Here is a 22,731-nt window from a genome sequence, read left to right as displayed (position 1 = left end):
ACAACAAGGTTACATTAATTGTTTTGTGGACAGTTTATGTGAGCAGGGCGCCACTTTGTTAGTCACCTCAAATCACGCAAGCGTACTCGAAATCTTTCAAAAACCCAAAACAAATAATAGTAAAAATAAATAAATGACACATAGGCAAATACACAGGCTGTCATTTTGTTATGGTGTCTCCATGAAACCCAAACCTCATAAAAATACAAGACAGCCCAGACTCGTGTCTAATGGGTTAATCAGTTACGTCTCTCAGTTGCGAGTCCCTCACAGGCGCTAAATCTGAAGAGCACTTCAAAGAAGGATTCACATCACCACACATAGACGCTCACAAATCAAACCACAGGCGGACAAACTCAGATATTGAGCTTTTGGTAACAGATCGACTCTACTTGGGAGCTGTGTAAAACTTTAATCAGAACAAACTGCCATAAACAGGAAGACACACGGCGGACGGCGCGAGCGAGGAGTCGCATCAATCACGCAAGATGCAGCGCGGCTTCACTTCTTCGCACTGACTGGACTCGGCGCGTTCCGTCGAACTATCGAACAGTCACTCGGACTCTACTTTCCAATATAATGCTATTCTAAAAGCTGCATGTCCTGTCCCGAACACATTTATTAACATCACAGGTGCCTGTGGGACCTTCTCCAGCTGTGCCGTCATAAACCCCGCTGCTTACCGTCACTTTTCAACATGATCAACACCTTTGGCCAAGGGTAAGCAAACACTTTGCTTTATGGAATCTGATGTCATCAAATCTCCAGACTATAATTTGCTGTCAAACGCATTTATTTTCGTGTTATTTTTTAGGTAGTTGAGAGCAATGGCACCTTGTTATAAAACCTGTGATCTGGATATTTGCGTCTCCCACCTGAAGTAAGACTCAAAAGACAAATTTCTGTGATCAAGATGCAGATTCTTTCAGCCGTTTTGCTTCTGTTTTGTTTGCACAAGGTGAGTGATAACATTTCTGTTTTCAAATATATGAAAATGAATGCAGATGTGCCAATGTAAGCAGTTATAATAGTCAAGTAAATTCAGAGTACAAAAATATGCTAGAGCTAAAGTATTTTAATAAAGCTACCTGCTTTAAATATATCATAATCAGTTGTTTTATGTGCGTTTTGTATTTATTTTAACTGGCAGAATGCCATTAGAGATTTACCAACTTTTTATTTCTCTCACATTACAAATCAGATGCTGACATCAGACAACAGCATACTGTTAATGACTTCAGACTGACAGAGCTATTTGTTTCACCCGAGACTTGATTTTATTTATGCAATCATTAAAATAGTGCATGCCACTGCAAAGAATAATGGTAACTAAATGAAGTTATGCATGTCAGATTTTAGGAATGCTGAATTTATTAGGCAAGGCAAGGCAAGTCAAGTCTATTTATATAGCACATTTCATTAGGACCTTGCCCTTCATTGTGCTTTTTAAGTGCTGTTTATGTTACCTAAAATGAGGTCAAATATTCGAAGTTTTTTTTTAAATAGCTGTACCTGATTCAAGCTTGGATAGACAACAGATAAAGCAAAATATTATTAATATTCCAGGTAAACTCAGTTGAGGGTAAATGTAGGAAGTATTTAGTATTTTCTGCTTATAGTGATAGGCTAAAACAAAAGTGTGTATTATTTATTGTTTTTTATTGTAAATAAATGTCTAGTCATGTGTGTTAATGAAGAAAAAAGCATTAACATTAAAAACACAACTCTTGACTGGAGATCTAAATCACTTTAAGTGTCCAAAAAAAGCACAAACATCATTTTCAGTCAGTTGTAATTAATGAGGAAGCATAGCCTTGCACATAATCACTTTTTAATTTTTGGCTGTCCATTGCACTCTTGAGGAACGGTACCTGTGGGAATGGCTTCTGTCTAAGAGGACATCCACTTTGGTACAATCCTCCAAAGGCAGCGTCCCAATGGATTAGAGTCTCTACAGTATCTCTCTCTCCCTCTCTCTCTTATACACACACACACACACATACACACACAAAGTGATTCAACTACTGGAGAAGCAGCCCAGCATCTGTGCTGCACCCTGGGGACAGATAAGAGGGTCAGAGCCTACACACTATAACTATTCATTCCATGACATCTGCTGCAGTCAACCTCTGAGAGCAGGACGGAGAACAATGTGATCAGCACTAAATCCACTCGAGCACAACCCCACGACTCTTTTGTTTAGACACATTTCCTTTCATTCCTCATCTTTGTGTAATGATCGTTCTCTGCACGGCTGAGAAAGTTCAGCACGGTTGGCCTTTTCTTCCAGAGCGCCGCTTTCTTTAGAGCGCCCGCCGTTCTGCTGTACCCTTGTTCATGCATAAGAAACATAACAGCCATCAATCTGTGCTCAAGCTTGTACAAAGCGCCGATTCGTTGATTGAAATGATGAGTCATTTAGGAAGGTGGCGTGCAATGTCCATATAACCAACTCCAGCAGCACCCAGATGTTCATTATACAAGTGATTGAGAAAATGATAAGCTGAGAAATGTGTGGTTTTGATAGGAGTCTGCACTAGTTCTTTCATCTGAAACTCTTCCTCGACTGAAATCTCAGCACGGTTGCATACGCAGACTTTTAATGGTTTATAGAGAGGAAATTTAAAGCCAGAATAATGATTCACAGTAAATTCCCTATCGCGAGGTCGTCCAGCTCTCTTTGTACGCAATTAGCTTTGATTTCATTATTTATTTACTGGAGGAAAACTAGCGGTTGAGAATTTACAAAAAATTTACAGTGCTCGGATTAGGAGCCACGCTTTAATCTTATGCCTCTGATAATGCCGCATGGCCTGATTGATTAGTTTTTCAGGAAGCTTATGTCAGAAAAACTAATCCGTCTTTGGATTGTGCCAGCCGTGTAAGGTTCTCCGCTCTGGTGCTGTATCACGGAGGCGAATTACAGAGCTGCTGGGCTGTGATAAGGCCCTCGTCTCTTTCACACACCCGTCCCTCCGGACAATAAAAACGCTGTTTATATTCTTCAGAACCTGCTGCAGCCCGAGTCTTCACATCAAGCCCTTGCTGGATTTGCCATGTGAGGGGAGAACGTACATCAGGCTCTCAGAATTGGGCCGAGGACACCAAATGAGAGGGAAAAAGGAGTGCCAGAATGTGTTGAAATGTGTTTGTAGGTCCAGTAACCCAGAAATTCCTGTGAGAGAGATTACATGAGGCTTTGAGACGAGCGTGTCTGTAAAAATGAGCATTTCACTCTAGATTGGCATTATCAGCGCTGGGTTTATACACCAGTGATGTGTATCTGTGTCTATATTGGGGTCATTGTTGTTTTCCAGAAGCTTGGCCTCAGTAATCCCTCATAAACAATGTTGTCGGTGACATTTACCGACATACGCAGGGACGCTGGGCGGTGTGCGCTTTGGCATGTTTGTTAATTTTATGTGAAAAAATACAAGGAACCAACGTCACACTCGAGAGCAGGCGCCATTTATGCGTTCCTGTCATTTATAGTTTGCTCTTGGTTTTTAAAAGTTATTGACTTTTATTTTAGACAAATGTTTTATGAATAAATATTGACATATTTGCCAGACAGAACGTGGTGATGTTGAGAAGCGTTGATCAAAGAGGGTTTTTCCAGTCAAAGTGATTCTTTTTCCACGTCCTAAAGTTGTTATTAATATTATTAATAATGTATCTTAATATTTTTTATTTTAGTTCTTGTAAGATGATATTCACCAAACAGAATGACGTTGCATGATATACAATAACAATAATTTAAATTCATTTATTTCGTTTTAAGGCTGCAAGAATTAGCCTGCAGTGCAATCTTTGGCTTTGGAATTATAATATGATGTTTAAATTAAAAACTCAACTTCACAAATAAGATTTCATTTTACTTTAGGAATTTGGAAATAATTCCAATAGATCTTAAGTTTAATTCATCAGTCAGTTGAATAGCTAAGTCTAATATTTAGTCTTAAAAGGTGTCTCGCACATCAGACAGTTTATGTTCATGTCATTTGTCAAAGTTCTGACTTTTATTTTTGTCGTGGATGTAATGCCAGCATCATCCATTACCTGAGATATAAAATCAATGCTTTTCCACTTATGGGCTGGAAAGTGTGATTTCGGAGTGTTCCTGAGCTGAAGGACAGGCCTGTGTGTTTCAGGCTGTGCAAAGTGATAGATGTGCTGTTGAGCATCTCTGTGACCCGGTGTGTGCGACAGGGGCTGGATGTGTTTGTGGGTTATTTATGACTATGGTCATGTACTTATCAGCCTGTGCTCATTTATTTACTTCACTAATTTCCTTGTTTAGATGTCTTTGTTACACTGTATTAATGTCACCTACAGACACAAAAACATACTTAAATTTGTAGCATATAGTTAATTTAGCAACATGTAATTGATATTTTTAAATTGTCTACATTTGAATTCATTAAATAGGATAGCCCCTTGAGCTGAACCATCTCATTTCGAGGGGGTCCCTAAGAAGTACATAAATCAAACAGAGTACAATACATCATAACAAACATACAGCTAAACAAAACAAACAAGCAGCACACTTCACCTGAAACACTTCCAACAATCTAAAGCCTATAAGCAAACAAAACATAAATAATTTGACATACAAAAAAAATAATAATAACAATAATAAGAATTTAAATTGTAACCAATATTAATAAGATTTACAAGTTGTTTCCAAAAAAGAAGATAAATTAGTCCTGAAGTCTAAATGTCTTAATTGATCTAAAAGAAGAAAGATTATTCCAGTCAATAGGAGCTTTGTATTGAAAGGACCTACGGCCATTTTCTGTTCTAATTCTTGGAACAAAAATGTAATTCTGTTGCATATGTCGAAGAGAATATGAAGAGGTAAATGGAACAAAACACTGCTTTAAATAAGAAGGGAAACTGAAATAAACACATTTAAAAAGAAACAAATACTAATGATATTGTCTTGTTGTGAATGCATTACCAATTATGTTTACTCATGAATTACTATGAATCAGAGTAGTTGGTGGTTCATTCCACTGTGGTGACCCCTGATAAATAAGGAACTAAACCGAAGGAAAATTAATGAATGAATTTGAAATGAAATGAAAATTACATAAATTTAACCTTGAAATTAAATGAAAATTACATGAAAGGATCTTTGAAATTAAATGAAAATAACATGAAATTATTATTTTGTTTGTTGAAAACCAGCTGAATTAATATTTTATTATTTAAAATTCTTACAAGAATCAAAACTAAATTAGTTTTATGTTGCTAGTTTTAGGTTTAGGGAAGTATGATAACAGATTTCTCCATAAAATAAAAGAAAGATGAGTGACTTTAAAATGATTGTGCTATAATGAATTATGTTTTAGATTAACTTTCCATCTGTGTGCAGATTTAAGATAGATAGATAGATAGATAGATAGATAGATAGATAGATAGATAGATAGATAGATAGATAGATAGATAGATAGATAGATAGATAGATAGATAGATAGATAGTTGAAGTCAAAATTATTTTCTCTTTCAAATATTTCCCAAATGATGTTTAACAGAGCAAGTTTTTCACAGTATTTACTATAATATTTTTTCTTCTGGATAAAGTCTTATTTGTTTTATTTTGGCTAGAATAAAAGCAGTTTTATTTTTTTAAAACCATTTTAAGGTCAATATTGTTAGCCCCCTTAAGCAATTTTTTTTTCAATTGTCTACAGAACAAACCACTGTTACAAAACCACAATGAATTGCCTAATTACCCTAACTTACCTTGTTTACATAATTAACCTAGTTAAGCCTTTAAATAGAACTTTAAGCTGAATACTAATCTTAAAAAATATCTGGTAAAATATTATGTACTGTCATCATGGCAAAGAAAGAAATCAAAAATTAGTTATTAAAACTATTATGTTTAAAAAAATCTGCTTTCCATTAAACAGAAATTGGGGGACAATATGCATGGCTGTTAATAATTCTGACTTCAACTGTATATATTATTATTTTTTAAAGCAAATAATAACAATAATATTCCAAATACAAATCATTTTCCATGATATTTTCAATTTCAGTGAATCTCTGAACATTCAGCTTTTTCACCATTACACCATTTTTAATTCATCCCTTTCTCTCACTCTGTCACTCTGATGTGGTCATGATGTCAGCCTATCATCTTTTTTTGGCTCCTGCTGCTTCATTGTCTTCAGAAGGGACTGGCATGTCTAAAAACAGTTAGGATTCATTCTAATCAAAGAACGGAGACATCTGTACTGTCAGTTCTAGCGCTGAGCTGACAGGAAGGTCTGCCTGCATATGCTTCACACGTGTGCTTCTCGCCATTTATATTCGTATGATCTCCGTCCAAAGCAAAGTGGCAAATTAATAAGTTAAACAAAGTACTGTTGCAAATGAAACATCAGAAGTGCTCCCAAACAGGAAATTTAAACTGCTCTGCACATTTTTTCGCATTTGTTTCACTGCTGTATTGTTTTTGCATGTGAAACTTGTGATCATAGCTGTTATACTTGCTGAGAAAATGTCAAACACATTTGTTGGAGCAGAGATCAGACAGATGTGTATAATGGGATTGTAGAGGTGTTGATGGAATGATAGTTACACTAGCAGAGTGCAGAACAAAGAACGGATAGGTATTAAAAGAAAAAAAAAAGAAAAATCACTTCTCACCCAATATTCAAGGCCTTATTAACAGATTATGATGTACAGTCAATTGAAATACAATATCACCTTGTCTGACTTCCTTCATGTTGCCTCTTGATGGTTTTCGCATGTTTGTCAGCAGCTTGATCCCACAGTCGTTGACTTATATTTAGAGCTGTCAAATGAGTGCTAATGCATGCAATTAATTAAACATGTTTAAAGCTGTTAAGGTGTAATTTGACATCATAATCAGTTCATTCTGTTACCACATATGCCCTCTCTAAAACCCTACCCACCACTTGACGTCAGCAAATCCCAAAATGCAGAAAAAGTGGTGTATTATATTTACTAGTGATGGTGAAATGAAGCTTTCTGAACCAGTGAAGCGCTCGACTCAATTGTATTGGAAAAATGTTCGTTACTCGAAGCTTTCAAAATCAGAGCTCGATGAGGACCTCTTCTGGTTAAAGTGTGGAAAGCACTGTGTTGCAATAATGTCAAATGTTCTCAACTGACCAACTCATTCATGTAGTAATCCAACAACAGTAATATAAACAAATAACTCAATTACTGTAGTTTTTACACATAAGGTATATTACATTACACCACAGATGACTGTAGTAAAATCCAAGGTATTCAACAGTATTTACATCTTATTCCAATTAGTCATTCACCCACACACTAGTTCCAAGCGGGGATCGAACCAGCGATTCCTGCATGGGAGGCGAATGCACTAAGGAGGAGGTTATGTGAGTGAGGCTTTCGGGCTGCACTCGCCAGCTGGTCTCCGTTAAACACTATACTACGATATGCAATGGTTTTCTTTAAAGATAGTTGTAGAAAATACGCTAATACACTTTAGTATGCTTCAAAACCTTTTTACTATAAATTACTATTGTATTTTAGTTTAATTACGGGTGTGTGGGACCGGTGCTTTAAACAGTAGAAATGTATGTAATCAACGCCTAATCTCTCGCTATTCACTTTACTAACCCATGGGGGTGTTTAAACCTTTGAATCAAAATTCGAAGCAGTCACGTGGGTATATGCGAAAATGAAGCTTCGGACATCACCATCACGTGATGATGGCAAAACGAATCAAGCTCCGGCACACTGCTTCACTGCGAGATGTATCTTTTTTTTTCGGCGCACAACGTCACATCACTAATATTTATGGTAGGAGTCTGTTTAAAAATTAGGGAACACATTTGCTTCAGGATCAAATGACACCGTTTACTACTGGCTTATTACATGTCTATTATTAAGATATCTCAACTTTTGAAAACATCAGTTGCACTGACCTAAAATAGCGGTATATTTGAGTAAACAAAAAACTAAAACAGAGACAAATATTAACAAAACATTATTGGACACAGAATTAGAAACAGGACAGGAGGCAAAACAACAATAACGGTAAACAAGACAAGGATCAAAATATGGCAGGACAAACAGGGAAAATGCTTTGTAATGCTTCACATGTGAAGCAGGCCTTCCTATTTTTTTCAAGTGAACTGTGTTTGTTGGTTCTGATAATGTAGTATTTCTTAGTACCAATTTCCACAAGATCATTTTGTTCACTCAACTTCAGCCATTTTAAGTCAGTGCAACTGATGTTTTCAAAAGTTGAGTACTCGTCGGTGCCAATGGTATAGTGGTTAGTACGTTGACACATGGCACTCCAGTGTTCACGGCAACCTGAGTTTGATTCTTGCCTTGAGGTCCTTTGCTGATCTCTCTCCTCTTTGAACTCTCTACTGTCCTATCATTTAAAGGTGAAAAAGTTAATCAATAATATGTCCTTCTGTTTAGTTTTGGAAAAGATTTATGTTAAAATGTTAAAAGGCAAACTTACAGTCTTTGAGAAAATGTATATGTATTTTATATATCTTATTTCAAATTCAAATTTCAGCAATTTATTAAATGAAACAGGAAAAGACGAAATAAACTGACATTGACTTAGCCTCTTTACATATTCCTCCTATTTCCAAAGATTTGTTTAAACAAGCCTTTGTCATATTTATGATCTATGCCTTCTATAGATGATTTGTATTTTCAACAGTATCTTCCTAATTCATTCATTCATTTTCTTTTCGGCTTAGTCCCTTTATTAATCCGGGGTCCGGGGACCCATCTCTGGGAAGCATCCATACACACTCATTCACTACGGACAATTTAGCCTACCCAATTCACCCATAGCGCATGTCTTTGGACTGTGGGGGAAACCGGAGCACCCGGAGGAAACCCACACGAACGCAGGGAGAACATGCAAACTCCACACAGAAACGCCAAGGCTCGAACCAGCGACCTTCTTGCTGTGAGGCGACAGCACTACCTACTGCGCCACTGCGTCGCCTTATCTTCCTAATGTTTTCTTTAAAATAATCTGTTACTAATTTAAGCAACATGTGCCCCCCTTTTTCCATTTTTATTCATCTTTTTAATCCTTTTTTTTAATCTTTTGTTTTTATTCTTTTTTTTCTCATTATTTTTGAATTTTCCTCTAAATTGAAATCAAAGATGTAAAAATGATTGGGATGTTATATTGTCATATTTTTATTACATCTCAATAAATAGATTGTTCAAAAGAAAAAATGTTGAGTACATGAGAAAAAAATGTAAGGAAATAAGGATTATGTTTTTCTGTTCACTGAACTTCAGGCTTTCCAGTTCTGCAGACAAAAAAATTTCAGTTGTCACAGCCTAAAAAGTTTTGTTACAGAGTAGTTCACCTCTCCAGAAAACTAATAATCTCAAGTTAACCCAACTAAATGTTTTTTGTTTGACTCACAAATAAGTTTAGGTCAGTGAGATGATGTTTTCAAAAGTTGAGTGAACAAGAAAAAGTGAAAGGACATAAGGATTATGTTTTATTTTTGTTGTACTGACTTAATTTTTTACAGTGTAGCTGTATATATTTGTATATGGCTTTAATGTGTGCAATAAAACTGTGTAATGCACTTTTTAGTTATCATTTATGATGCATAATTGCAACATAATGCCCTTACCATATTATCAAGCAGAAAAGTGCTGAAATGATATGATTGCACATGTGTGATTCAGATCGTTATCAATAAAGAAGACCATTCACATGTTCCGAATTCAAATTTGAAGAGCAGAGCTCCATACCAATGTTTAAGCATGCATTTCATTGGCCTCACATCACTTTAATTGCAAGTCATTGGAAGCGACCAGAGCTCTGATTGGCTACAGTTCTGGCCGGATGATTTAAGGGTCCGGTGACTGAAGCAGCCATGCATGGGCGTCTGGCGCTGTAAGGGTCAGGTGCTAATGACAGTGGGGATTATATGGCATTAGACATGCAGTCCAGCGTACAGTGCAGCGATCAGACCTGGGCCTGGCTGAGGGTGAGGATTTCTTTCTTTGATCCTCTCCACTGAACACCTGCCATTTGTTAGCAGCTCGGCTCTTGATTAAGAGTGATGGCTTTCGGGTGTGCGGCTGTTTCACCCATCAGGGTAGCAATCTATTCTGCGGCCGTGTGTGGACTCGGGCCCCCACCTGCCTCCTCCAGGCCTTTGGGGCCTTCTCTTGAAACTGTTCTTTGTGTGAATCATTACAAATGAAATGCCCTGTAACACCACACTGGAGAAACAGCGGGGGAGACGGAGAGAGAGACAAAGATAGGAATAAAACGACAGAGACTTTGGGGAGGAACAGGGGGCCGGACAGGTGTAATGGAGAGGCAGCTACTGCCTCGTTCAATGCTGTTTAACAAGAAACTGCTCCTTGGTTGAATCATGAGTGACTTGGCTAAAACAAAAGCTTTGCGTATAGTAAAAATGCTCAAATGTTTGTTGTACAATAGATGTTTTAGGCTTGAATTTATATTGTGTATTTAATAAGACTTTGTCCTTAATTTAATTTAATTTAATTACATTTTATATTGCACATGTTTAATGCAGATGCCAATGAGAAACAAGAATCATTCAGATTTGTCATTTCCCAATCCCATTACCTCTTTGTTCCTCCATTTACATTTTCTGTCTGCTCTTCATTATACACTAGAGACCAACAATGAATGTTATCCCTTTTCACTATGCATTCAAGAATAACAGAAATATTTGACACAAAATCTTTTTTTCTTTCATTTACTAATCTGCGACTTTGCAAGTTCTATCTGAAATTTCAGCTGTGTAATGGAGTTGAGGATCCAAATGCAGGTTTATTACAAAAACGGTCAGGCAGACAATGATCAACAGGGTTAAACAGATACATATAGAGAATCCAGAGGCCTGGTCAAAGAACAAGCGAATAGTCAGTATCTGTGGCAAGTAGCGTAAACAAACAGACAAGGCAGGGGTCAAACACGGCAAGGCAAGAGAAACGCATCGTAATGTACACTTAAACAGATAAACAAGACTCAGCACTGGTGTGTGTGTCTGTGCTTTTTTTTCATTCAACTAGATCATATAAGTAGTTCATAATCATCCTCCGGCTGTGTGTGTGTGTGTTTGTGTAATCAAAGTGAAACAGGAACCGGTGTGTGTGAGGCACATGCTGGGAGTTGTAGTTTGTAAATATGATGTTTGTGTAAATCTCCACCGATCCGCAGTGGCTAAATATATATATATAGGATATGATAAGGGTAAGGCTTTAATTTTCCTTTTAAACACACAAGATAGAATGAAATGACATGTTTAGGCTGCAGAACACAAACTGATAAATTTAACACTGGCTTTAATGTGAGGATTCATACACTTGTTAACTTTGAAACAACAGGTGTTTGAAGCATGTTCCTGTCATATTCTGGCCATGTGACAGGCTTTTTCCCCATTTTTCGTGACCAACTATAGCTTTTCACATATTGTAACTATATAGAACAGCAGCACTCAGAAACTCCTTTAAGAACACACCAAAATATCCCAGAAAGACATTTTTATTGACTTGACTTTGGTTGTGACAGCATTTTTCTACATTCTCACCATGCTCTCTAGATATTCTACTACAATTTTAGATAATAGAATAGTAATAGAAACATGTTAACAAGACAATTTTAACCCGTCTCTCCTCTTCTTATGAAACATCTCTCTGTGTGTTACACACATGCTAGTCATGTGACATGGGTAAGATAAAGATAAAGATCCAAATATGAAAGTGAGTACTAGGGCTGCACGATATTGGAAAAATCAGACATTGCAATGTTTTGTTCACTGCCATATATATTGCGATATGAATATAATTGCACCAGATGATTTGAATATAGCTCTATTTGAAAGATTTCATTCATTTAGATCGACTGGGTTGATCAAGTCTTTTTTAATGCAGTGCATCATAAAATAAAATAAATTGCAAGCATATATAAATATGACAGCAAAAATAAAAGTTATAAAACAGTGCTTTATAGTTTTCTGGAGCGTCTAACAGTATTCAAGTACAAAAATTTAACAATCAAACATGAAATATCATGGTCATCATTCTATAAATAATAAAAAAAAAGAATTTTTATAATTATCTTTATGTTTTAATCTTTAATAAAAATAAAAAAAAACTAACCCTGCGATGCGAATATTGCGGATACGCACATTACGATATCGATGCTCAAGTGATATATTGGACAGCACTACTGAGTACTGAAATGTACATTTGAAAGTGAGGCAAAAACCCATGATTTGTGTACAACAGAATGAAAAACTGTATAAACCTAGGCATAATTGAAACATAAACCAATCAGAACTGTTACGCATCTCTCACAATCATTAATATGCACACCTCCAGCAATGTTTGATTGGCCACACATTTTGCCACGTGGCATCATGGGATAGCATAGCATCCATTTAATGTGCACTACAGAATCTCGTCAGAAGTAGTAGGTCATCCAGGCACTTCTTGCCTACCTTTTTTTATGAATACTATGAATTCAGACATAATACTCGGCTTACATACTGTTTCTGACATAAAATATAGTGGGAAAGTATGCTATGTCGGATGCAGTCCAAGTCTGAGAACATGGGGCTTGAATACTCACAAGGGTCAACAAGACAACAGGTTAAAAAGGGGTGGAGACAGTGACTGGCGTAACTAGCAGGGGTGACATGAGGATTAACTGAAGTGAGACATGGGGAGAGCAGAGCACAGGACAACAGAAACAAATTATCCGGTAAAATAGAAATATTGTTTCTAACATTTACAGATGGAGAAGATACCTGCGCTATAGAAGTTAGACACTGAGGAAAACACCATTGATCTCAAACACATCAGAGTGCCAGTAGCCAGTCTATCAGCAGCACATGCATCTGTCAGAGTGCCTTAAACTATCCACGTAAATGGTATATATTACCAGTTCATTTGAAACCCTTAACATAAAGCATGACTCATCTATAGGCAAATTGGATTATGCACTTTCATTGCAAAATATCGCTCTGTCCTCCATTTTTTTCAAACTCATTTGTATCAAACTGTTGTATATTGATATAAACTGCCTCAACCCATATTGGTTATAACAATATACATCAATATATTGTACAAACTGGGGGTGCAAACAATTACTTGATGATCAATTCATTTTCAATAACTATATTATTTCGTAGACATTGTCGATTGAGCGAGATTATTATTATTATTGGATTATTATTGGCATTATTATTGGCTATGTTAAACTGTGCTGTGAGACACACATTCACAGCTTCGGACATTACATAATCAAGTCTGTGCGGTTTATGTTTCCTTATTGGAATTGTGTGTTGGGCTGCATAAAACCCTGTTGTCTGTGTGAGAAAACTCACCAGTCCCAGTTTGAACAGAAGCGAAGGAGCAGCAATGAGCAGGTAAAAAGCATATTGGCTTACTAGCATCTATTAAGGCAGTTTGCTGAAATAGCGTGATATAGGAAATGGAGCAAGGAGGGAAAAAATGATCAGTCGGTTAAATAAACAAATGCATTTTTAGAAAGTGGCCCATCGTTTCGTTAGGTAAGACTCTCATTCCTCGGCTTGGATCATGTAGAGCCATTTGAAGCTGCACTGAAACTGCACATGGACACACATGCAGCAGTTGTGCACCTGAGATGGCGCAATTGTAGATTAGTAATAGCATTTAAACATAAATGATGATATTCAATAAGCAATCATTGCTTCTTATTATGAGATTACTAGCCTTTTATTTATTTTTTGCCGTTATTAGATAGGACATAAAGCGAAGTTGAAGAGAGAGAGAGAGAGGTAGGGAAATGTCCTCAAGCCAGGGTTCGAACTCAGGACACCCTGACATGCTACTGCACTATACAGTATGTTGGTGTGCTAACCACTAGGCTATTGCACCAACTTACTAGCCTTTTATTAACAGTTATACCATATTCTTTGGGTGGGAATGCTTGCATTTTGAGTGTCCTTTATACATCCTGTCATATCTGTGACAATGTGCCACTAAAGCAGACACATCTCACATTAAAGTTAATTATTAATTGATTGTTAAATTAAATGATAATCAATCATGGGAATTTGTGGTAATGGACATCCCTAGTACCTGATACCTTCCAACCCCAGTCGACCCTTTTTACATTTCTGGGTTTCTCAGCAGCGTCATAGTTGGGTAAACTTAGAGCGCACAAACAAGTACAACAACTTTTTTTTTACAATCCTATTTGCTGAAATATCTAAAGAAAACTGCCATGATGGTGTTATCAATACTTTCAGAAAAAGGGAAAAATTGTGTAAGACTGATAAATGCAACCAGCAGAGAGAACAACATCAAGTTTACTGTCCAGCCTGGGGCGGCACAATACAACATTTCAGCATCAATATTGCAATGTGATTATTTGCAATAGTCACATCAGAGAATATGCAATGTTGAGTTTGTAATATAAGTGAAGTTTTCAAACTAGTTTCGAGAGGAGCACGTGATATGATTGACTGCAGCTGGCCACTCATCTACACTCACTAGTTAGCCAATCAGATTAACCCCAACTCACTATAAGTAGCCTAGCTAGAACTACTCTCTTATCTTCGTTTTCCGAAGAAACTAACGACAAGTCCGCTCCAGCTCTTCCGAAAGCTACTCACGGACAAACCAACCTCCTACTATTTTTAATCATCATCATCATCATCATCATCATCATCATCATCATATCGTCGTCAACTACAACGAAAACCACAACAACAACAACAACAACGGAGGCGACGGAGATCACAACAGCGCAGCAACGGGCAAGAAAGAAAGCTCCGCGCTCCCCGAAACATCAGCCCCATCTCAACAACACCCAGCTCAGCCTGGAAGCCTGCCCGAGACTGAGGCTCCAGTAAGAGGCCAAAGGCCTAACTACTCCAGCCGGAGCACAATGTTTTATACAATCCTCATCTCCCGCTACTTCAAACCGCCACGTACCTTCTCCAGCGTCATCCTACGTCTCTCGTATCCAACAAACGACAGTCACAGAACTCCTCCAAACTCCTAGACGCCGGAACCACAAATTCCATACTGCTGCAATAAACCCGGAAAGACCTTACGAATCCACGTCTTCACTGACTCCGCCCCCCTAGGACATTACAACCACACGCTCCTGCACGCCCCCTAAACACTACGTACTACAGCCTACAACACTGCGCCACCCCAGGCCACCAAAGAAAGCCCTAAAGCAATCTCGGAATCTCCCGGACAATAACGCAACTCTTCTAGCCTGCAGCTCCCCAATCCAGTGCAAACTCCAGCCCTCCTCTTCCAGCAATCCTTACCACTCAAAACCCTCTTCAAGGAGAACCCTCGCCAAATCTCCTACATTAACTAGCTCATAAGAATTTTCCACCCTAAGATCCACCGGCTACGTACCCGCCCATCTTCCCTGCTAAAGACAATATCACAGCTCTCCCTCCTCTCACTTCTACACACTTGCTACTACTGCGGCGACACGCACGCCGTCAGCCAAGTCTAAAGAAACAAATTACTTGTCAACATTTAAATCTTTATACTGATTTACGTTTGCACCCTGACCTAATTTTTCTGAATTTCTCATTCCAGGTCTGTATAATGGATCCAAGCCCGGTATCTCGGCGCTCCCTTCCCAGCCCTTCACCAACGCTGAACCAGAAATCACAGAGCTATTATAGAGAAAGAGATCGACAATAAATTCATGTTCGATCCCCTCATTCTTGCTGCTTCAAGCACATTCACATTAGCCCTACTGAAATGGGCATTAGAACGTTTCTAAAAACGTCTAATAACGGATCTTTCATCTTCCCATAATTCCGCCTTTTTCAGCACTATTCACCACGCCGAACGAAGATGCCTTAATTACCACGCCATAAACCAAGAAATCTCCTTAATTAATCTAATCTGCTGCAAGCTTGGCTCGCAGTCGACATCACCCCCGCCTTTTAAGTCATTCCTGATATCTGGTATCTCTGATTTCTGGCATTAATCAGACAATACAATTCTACTTCGCAGTCTGTCTAACATTCGGACGCAGAAGTAACCACATTTATACTTCAGTATATATTTGCGGGATTCTCGCCAATAACTACGGCGTTCGCACGTAGTTCATCTATTAGATGCTTACACGTATCTCTTAGTGACAGAGACATAAGTTCTGAAGATATAATATATCTGAAGATATAAGAAAATTTAGTGACAAGTCTTTCTAATATTGGCATTTCCATCATGGAAGAACCTCCGGCTCAAGCACTTCATAAAATTCCTAAGCATCAATTTGGATTCGCAGAATTGCATACATGCATGCATACCTAAATATATATATTGAAATTTAGTTCCCTTGTATATTCTTAAAGAGAAAAGATTGCGCTAAGCACAAACTGTCCATTTTAGGACATCAAAACTCACACGCGCATTATCCTGCAGGGACGCCTTTTCGTCACTCACCTCCTTCAACTCGCAGCATCAGTCCCCGGATTAGATGAGAATATATCTCTATCCGATCTCGGCCATAACACTCGTCGCGCACCGGAGACACCGCTCAGAGCGGCGACGGGGTGCGCACATGACAAGGGAAAAGAGTCCTGAATTGTGACTAGGCACTGCGGACAGCCCCCGACGCGCACCCTGATAGAACATATGTTCAGAATCCTAAATGCATGGCGCAACGCAGCACGTCACCGAACAGCGCTTAGGCGTGCGACCGGCTTATGCTTTCCTTCCTAAGCGCTGGAATTGCTGCCCACTCATTCATAAACGATCCAATTTCATACTCAGTTCATATCTTTAATACACAGACGCCGCCCCCGGCGTAGGCTTAGAGGGATGTTATCAGGACTGCCGACGCGCTACCAACGGACCATATCGCGGAGAAATTAAGTCCGCCTCCAAAATTCTCAATTACTGTTACAATGAAGCCGCTGTCCACTGCACTAACAAAGGCGTTATCATTATCATTATCACAACTGTTGTACATGTTCCTAATTATATAAGGAAATTGCTGATTCCCTTTCTTGCTTTTGTTTCTAGAAACTGGTACCAGAAGCAGAGCCGCACCTGACCTCATCCCTCCTTTGAAGATGACATTCCCACTTACATGATTTGCATCAACACCCATAAATACATTTTAGGAAGTAACCCCAGAAGGATACCTATCCTTGCATACAGACCACACTCTAGATGCAATGTTTATTGTTTTTGAGTTTCTCAGATGTTGTGAAATTACAGTAACATCTAATTTGATCCCAACATCCACCCCACCATCACAGATCTAACTTTGATTGATGAGGAAACTATCAATCAAGATAAACAGATCAATCCAGAAAGGATAATGCATCTACATATTCAATATTCCCTCCCCCACAAGCCATTCCAAATACTCCTAGCATACATACACTATAAGAAATGCTAAGCTTAAGTCCCCCTGCCCCCCCCTTTTTTCACAGATGACTCACACCACCCAGTGACACGCTTTTGGTTCCAAAAACACATCAAAGCAGTCCTCCACCATTCAGGCTTCCCACCAGGATCATACTCCAGTCACTCATTCAGAATAGGAGCCGCCACCACAGCTGCACACAAAGGGCTATCTCAACAACACAAATAAACACTAGGAAGGTGGTCTTCCGATGCCTTCAAATCCTACATTCGGCTCAGCCACAGCCATCTAAAGGAAGCCCAAAGGACCCTCACCAGCAGACACCCTAAACCCAGCGGCCAAGGGCACGAGCCCAATCCAGGGATAAGCCTAGACACAGCCATCCCAGCTCCCAAAGGGCTGAGGAGCTCCTCAGCCACCCAAGGGCGCGGGCACGACCCAGCCACCTAACCCTCCTTTCTTCCTTCTGGCTCTGAGTCGCACTCAGCTTTCTCTCCATATTCACCCACCTAACTCCAGCAGGAGTTTTTCCCGCCCAGGCACCCCCTGTCACTCCGCAACCCCCCCCCCCCCCCCCCCCCCCCCCCTGGCCGCTGCCACAGAAGTCTTCACCACCCCTCCACCTTTCCCTGACTTCTGTAGGACCCTGCCCCCCACATGGCTCTGACTCCCGCAGGAGTGTTACCCCGAGCTTCGGTTCCCGCAGGAATCATCTCACAGCCCCTCCCCCAACCCTAGCTTTTACATATTATAAGTCATTTTATCAATGACATATAATATTGCCTTTTATTTTTCTCTCTGTTTGATTTTATTTATATAAATTCATATCTATATGCACCCACGCATATAAATATTAATTTACATATAGCGCTGCCACCATCACGCTCTGTTCCCGCAGGAACACCCCCAGAGCACCAATTCTGCCCGTCACCCTCCAGCAGGAGTCTTCACCTCCCCCTCATCTCTCCCGACTCCTACTGGAGCTGGCCAAAATAGCTCAACCAACCCCGAGCTGTGACACGAGCACGAGTCACGTCACCGACCCTCCCCGGCCCTAGCTTATTTTATTTTCTTCTACATTTATTTTACACATTTACCTTTCATTTATTTTATTTAATTTATATATATGTATATATATATGCACCCACGCATATAAATATACATTTATATATAGTGCCGCCACCCTCAAGCTCTAACTCCCGCAGGAGTGGTCCCGAGCATCGACCCCCGCAGGGGTCATCGCCCAACAGCCATTCACCCTTCAGCTGGGGCATTCACCTGCCCTTCCTCTTCCCGACTCCAGCTGGAGATGGCAAATACAGCTCTATCTCCCGCAGGAGTGCCCAGGAGCTTCGACTCCCGCAGGAGTCCAAAAAATCGCCCCCCCCCCAAGGCACTAGATTACCCCATTATATATTTATATATATATATATTTTCATATATACATATATATTTATATATAGCGCTGCCACCTCCCAGCTCTATCTCCGCAAGGAGTGTTCCTTGAGCAATCCACTCCTTGGAGTCCCTGCCCCACCCCAGCCCCCTTCACCCCCCTCTTATCCAGCTGAAGTCCTCAAGTCCCCTTCCCCATTTTTAACTACCCCAGCAGGATTCCTGTCCATCCCATGGCTCTAACCCCCGCAGGGGTCTCCCCGAATCTACTCCCGCAGGAGTATTCATAGCCCATGCCAACCCTGCTCGGGCTCCCGCAGGAGTCCGTATCATCCTTTGCTCCCACAGGAGCCCCCTTTTCCTTTCCTTCTGAAAAACCTATATATCCAGCAGCCGGATATAGCCTTCCAAGCCTTTTGGGGAGTTTCTTCGAATACACGGCTGCTGTCCCGAGTCTCCTGCATTTGGGGAGCTCTCGAGAACCACCTGATCTCGTACTCCCCTCATATGCTCTATGGACCAGGCGGGAGCCCTGGGCTCACCTATCTCCGAGCTCAGGGTTCTCTCCCGGGACAGCATGCCAAACTTGCTAACAGTTGTCAAACAATATCTAAGTGTGAACTCTTGAAGTGAAGTTTTCAAACTAGTTTCGAGAGGAGCACGTGATATGATTGACTGCAGCTGGCCACTCATCTACACTCACTAGTTAGCCAATCAGATTAACCCCAACTCACTATAAGTAGCCTAGCTAGAACTACTCTCTTATCTTCGTTTTCCGAAGAAACCCCCCATCCACCCCTTCTCCTCCTTTTTCTTTTACCACGGGGAGCTCTCGAGAACCACCTGATCTCGTACTCCCCTCATATGCTCTATGGACCAGGCGGGAGCCCTGGGCTCACCTATCTCCGAGCTCAGGGTTCTCTCCCGGGACAGCATGCCAAACTTGCTAACAGTTGTCAAACAATATCTAAGTGTGAACTCTTGAATTTATAATTTGCATGTGTTTTTGATGCCTGTGATTGCATAATGATTTTAAAAACAGTCAGGTATAAGAAATTGTACCATTTGTGACCTTAACTTTGGATCAATTTTATTGAATTATTTTTGGCAACTGATAAAACACTTTATTTCAATTGCATCTTTTTCTAGATTGTATTTCTGCATTGTTATTCATGAAAATACTCACAACACATGCAAATACAGAAATGCACTGCAAATAGCACAGACCACAACGAAAATGTGTCAGGAACCCCAAAAAGTTTATAGATTGTTGGGCTGGCCGATAAAATCGGTATTGATATTTATTGACCGAACACCATTTTCGATATCGATAAAAAAAATGATTTGGTATGAAGTTTCGGTGTGAAGCGCTGTAGTTTTATTAAAATGTGGCTGCTGAGCGCATGCCTTAGAACAGGCATGGGCAAACTTGATCCTGGAGGGCCGGTGTCCCTGCAGAGTTTTGCTCCAACACTAATCAGACATACCTGAACACCCTAATTAGTGTCTTTAAGATCACTAGAAAGCTACAAGCAGTTGTATTTGATTAGGGTTGGAGCAAAACTATGCAGGGACACCGGCCCTCCAGGATCGAGTTTGCCCATCCCTGCCTTAGAAGCAGTGCCAATAAGCTTAGGGTGTAAGTTTGTCATTTACAATGGAGGCACACGGCTTGCATGATGCACGTATGAGAGCGATTTTTTTTTTTTTTTTTTTTTTTTTTTTTTGTTTTCTTTTCTTGTGCATCCCAGCCACTTGTACCCCATCTGAAAGATTTTTTGGCATAGGGGGTAATTTAGTCATTCAACTTCACAATTTGTAATGAAACCAGATTACCCAGGGGAACACCCATGCGAACTTGGGAAGAACATGAAATCTCCGCACAGAAAGGTCTGGCTCAGCTAGTATTTGAACCAATGGCATTCTTGCTGTGGGGCAATAGTGCAAGGGATGTATGTTAAATTTGGAATGATCTGATTGGCTAGCTAATGATTAGTGATAGGGACCAGCTGCAGTCAATCCTATCACATGCTCCTCTCGAAATTAGTTTGTGAAACTTCACAACATTTTATTTGTCAAGTTTAAGAGTCTCTTTATCACTTAAGTTAATTGTTTTTATAAAGAGATGAGATATTTCGTTTAAATATGTTTGTTTTTAACTATTAAACATATTTGCCTTAGTAATGTTGGTAAATTAAAATAAGGTGGTTAAAATCCTAATATTCGTAAAGGTATTGTTAAAATAATATTCAATAATTATGGATATAGAATGATATGAAACATAATATCGTGATCATTTTTTTTCCCAATCCTAATAGATTGTTTATTACATTTTATGAAAATGCAAATAGTAAACATGAATTTATAAACACGTGCATGAAAATACAAACAACACATGCAAATACAGAAATGCACTGCAAGTTGCATAGACAACAATGCAAATATGTCGGCAGAGCCCAAAAATGTATAGTTGTTTATTAGATTTTATGGAGATGCACTCCCAGAAACATCCCTAAGATTCTCTCCAAATAGAGATATAAGGTCATATGGTGAAACTAGATTCATATGGATTCATATGAGCTGCTGAACATGCAGCTCAACTCATTGTTCAAGCTCTTGTTCTCTCCAAACTGGATTATTGCAACTCTCTACTAGCCGGGCTTCCAGCTAATTCTATCAAACCTCTTCAGCTGCTTCAGAACGCTGCAGCACGAGTGGTCTTTGATGAACTCAAAAGAGCACATGTCACTCCGCTACTCACCCGTTTGCACTGGCTGCCAGTTGCTGCTCGCATCAAATTCAAAGCTCTGATGTTTGCTTACAAAGCGACCTCTGGCTTTGCTCCTTCTTATCTGCTCTCACTTCTGCAGATATATGTGCCCTCCAGAAACTTGCGTTCTGTGAATGAACGTCGCCTCGTGGTTCTATCCCTAAGAGGGAAGAAATCACTTTCCCGAACTCTCGCATTCAATCTGCCCAGTTGGTGGAATGAACTCCCTTACTACATCAGAACAGCAGAGTCACTTGCTGTCTTCAAGAAACGACTAAAAACGCAACTGTTTAGTCTCCACTTTCCTTCCTAATCTTAACTGCCTCTCTGGCTATACCACTAACTGTACTCTCAAAAAAAAAAAAAAAAAAACTTTACTAATGCTTTGCTTCTTAGACTTTACACACCTGAAACTTGTCTATAGTACTTGTTCACTGCTGCTCTTACAGTTGTGTAAATTGCTTCCTTGTCCTTATTTGTAAGTCGCTTTGGATAAAAGCGTCTGCTAAACGACTAAATGACTAAATGTAAATATGGCATTATATATAGCAAAGTAAAAAAATATCGCAATGTTAGATTTTTCCAATATCGTGCAGCCCTAGTCCCGCCTATAGACAATGCATGCCTTGGACAAGCGGTTATTTGTTTTTTGTAATTTGATGCAAAGATGATATAATAGATACATTAATAAGTATAAATGTTTATACATTGATTTAAAAATCTAATTATTAAAAACTTTAAAGGATTTAATATGCTGTTCACCGGTAAGCGCATCACAACAGTCTTATAAAACATGGCATCACATTTTTGACTAAACATCAAATCAGTGTTAGAATTATTTCTGATTACGTGACACTGACGATTGGAGTCAAATTTGTCATTTCATTTGTAATAGTATTTCACATTATTCCCTAAAATGTTAATATTACTAACTACACAGCTTTTTAACCTAATATTACTAATATCCAATTTAATATATTTGAGAGCAAATCAATTGTTTGTTAGGATTCTTGTTTCAACATTTACACTTGTTTTAAAAGTTAAATAAGATTTAGCCTGATTTGATTTTAAGTCTGTTACATTTAAAAATAAAGATCAAATGATTAGTTTACTTGATTAAACTTAAAAATAATAATTAGCTCATTTTACAGTGTATATTTACACATTTTATGCA

At 39.1% G+C, this 22,731-nt stretch overlaps 1 protein-coding gene across 1 annotated transcript in view; it reads left to right on the top strand.

Moving 5' to 3' along the window:
- The first annotated feature begins 274 nt into the window (after window positions 1–274).
- The window catches only part of nxph2a (neurexophilin 2a), a 33,932-nt gene continuing 11,475 nt past the window's right edge, over window positions 275–22,731 (top strand). The window contains 2 exon segments of the mRNA XM_056465855.1: window positions 275–720; window positions 815–958. Coding sequence (XP_056321830.1) covers window positions 914–958 — 45 coding nt within the window. The 5' untranslated portion in view covers window positions 275–720; window positions 815–913.

The sequence above is a fragment of the Danio aesculapii genome, chromosome 9, assembly GCF_903798145.1.
Source record: "Danio aesculapii chromosome 9, fDanAes4.1, whole genome shotgun sequence".
NCBI lineage: Eukaryota > Metazoa > Chordata > Actinopteri > Cypriniformes > Danionidae > Danio > Danio aesculapii.
The sequence above is the reverse complement of the archived record's forward strand: the minus strand, read 5'-3'. Positions and strand labels throughout refer to the sequence as shown.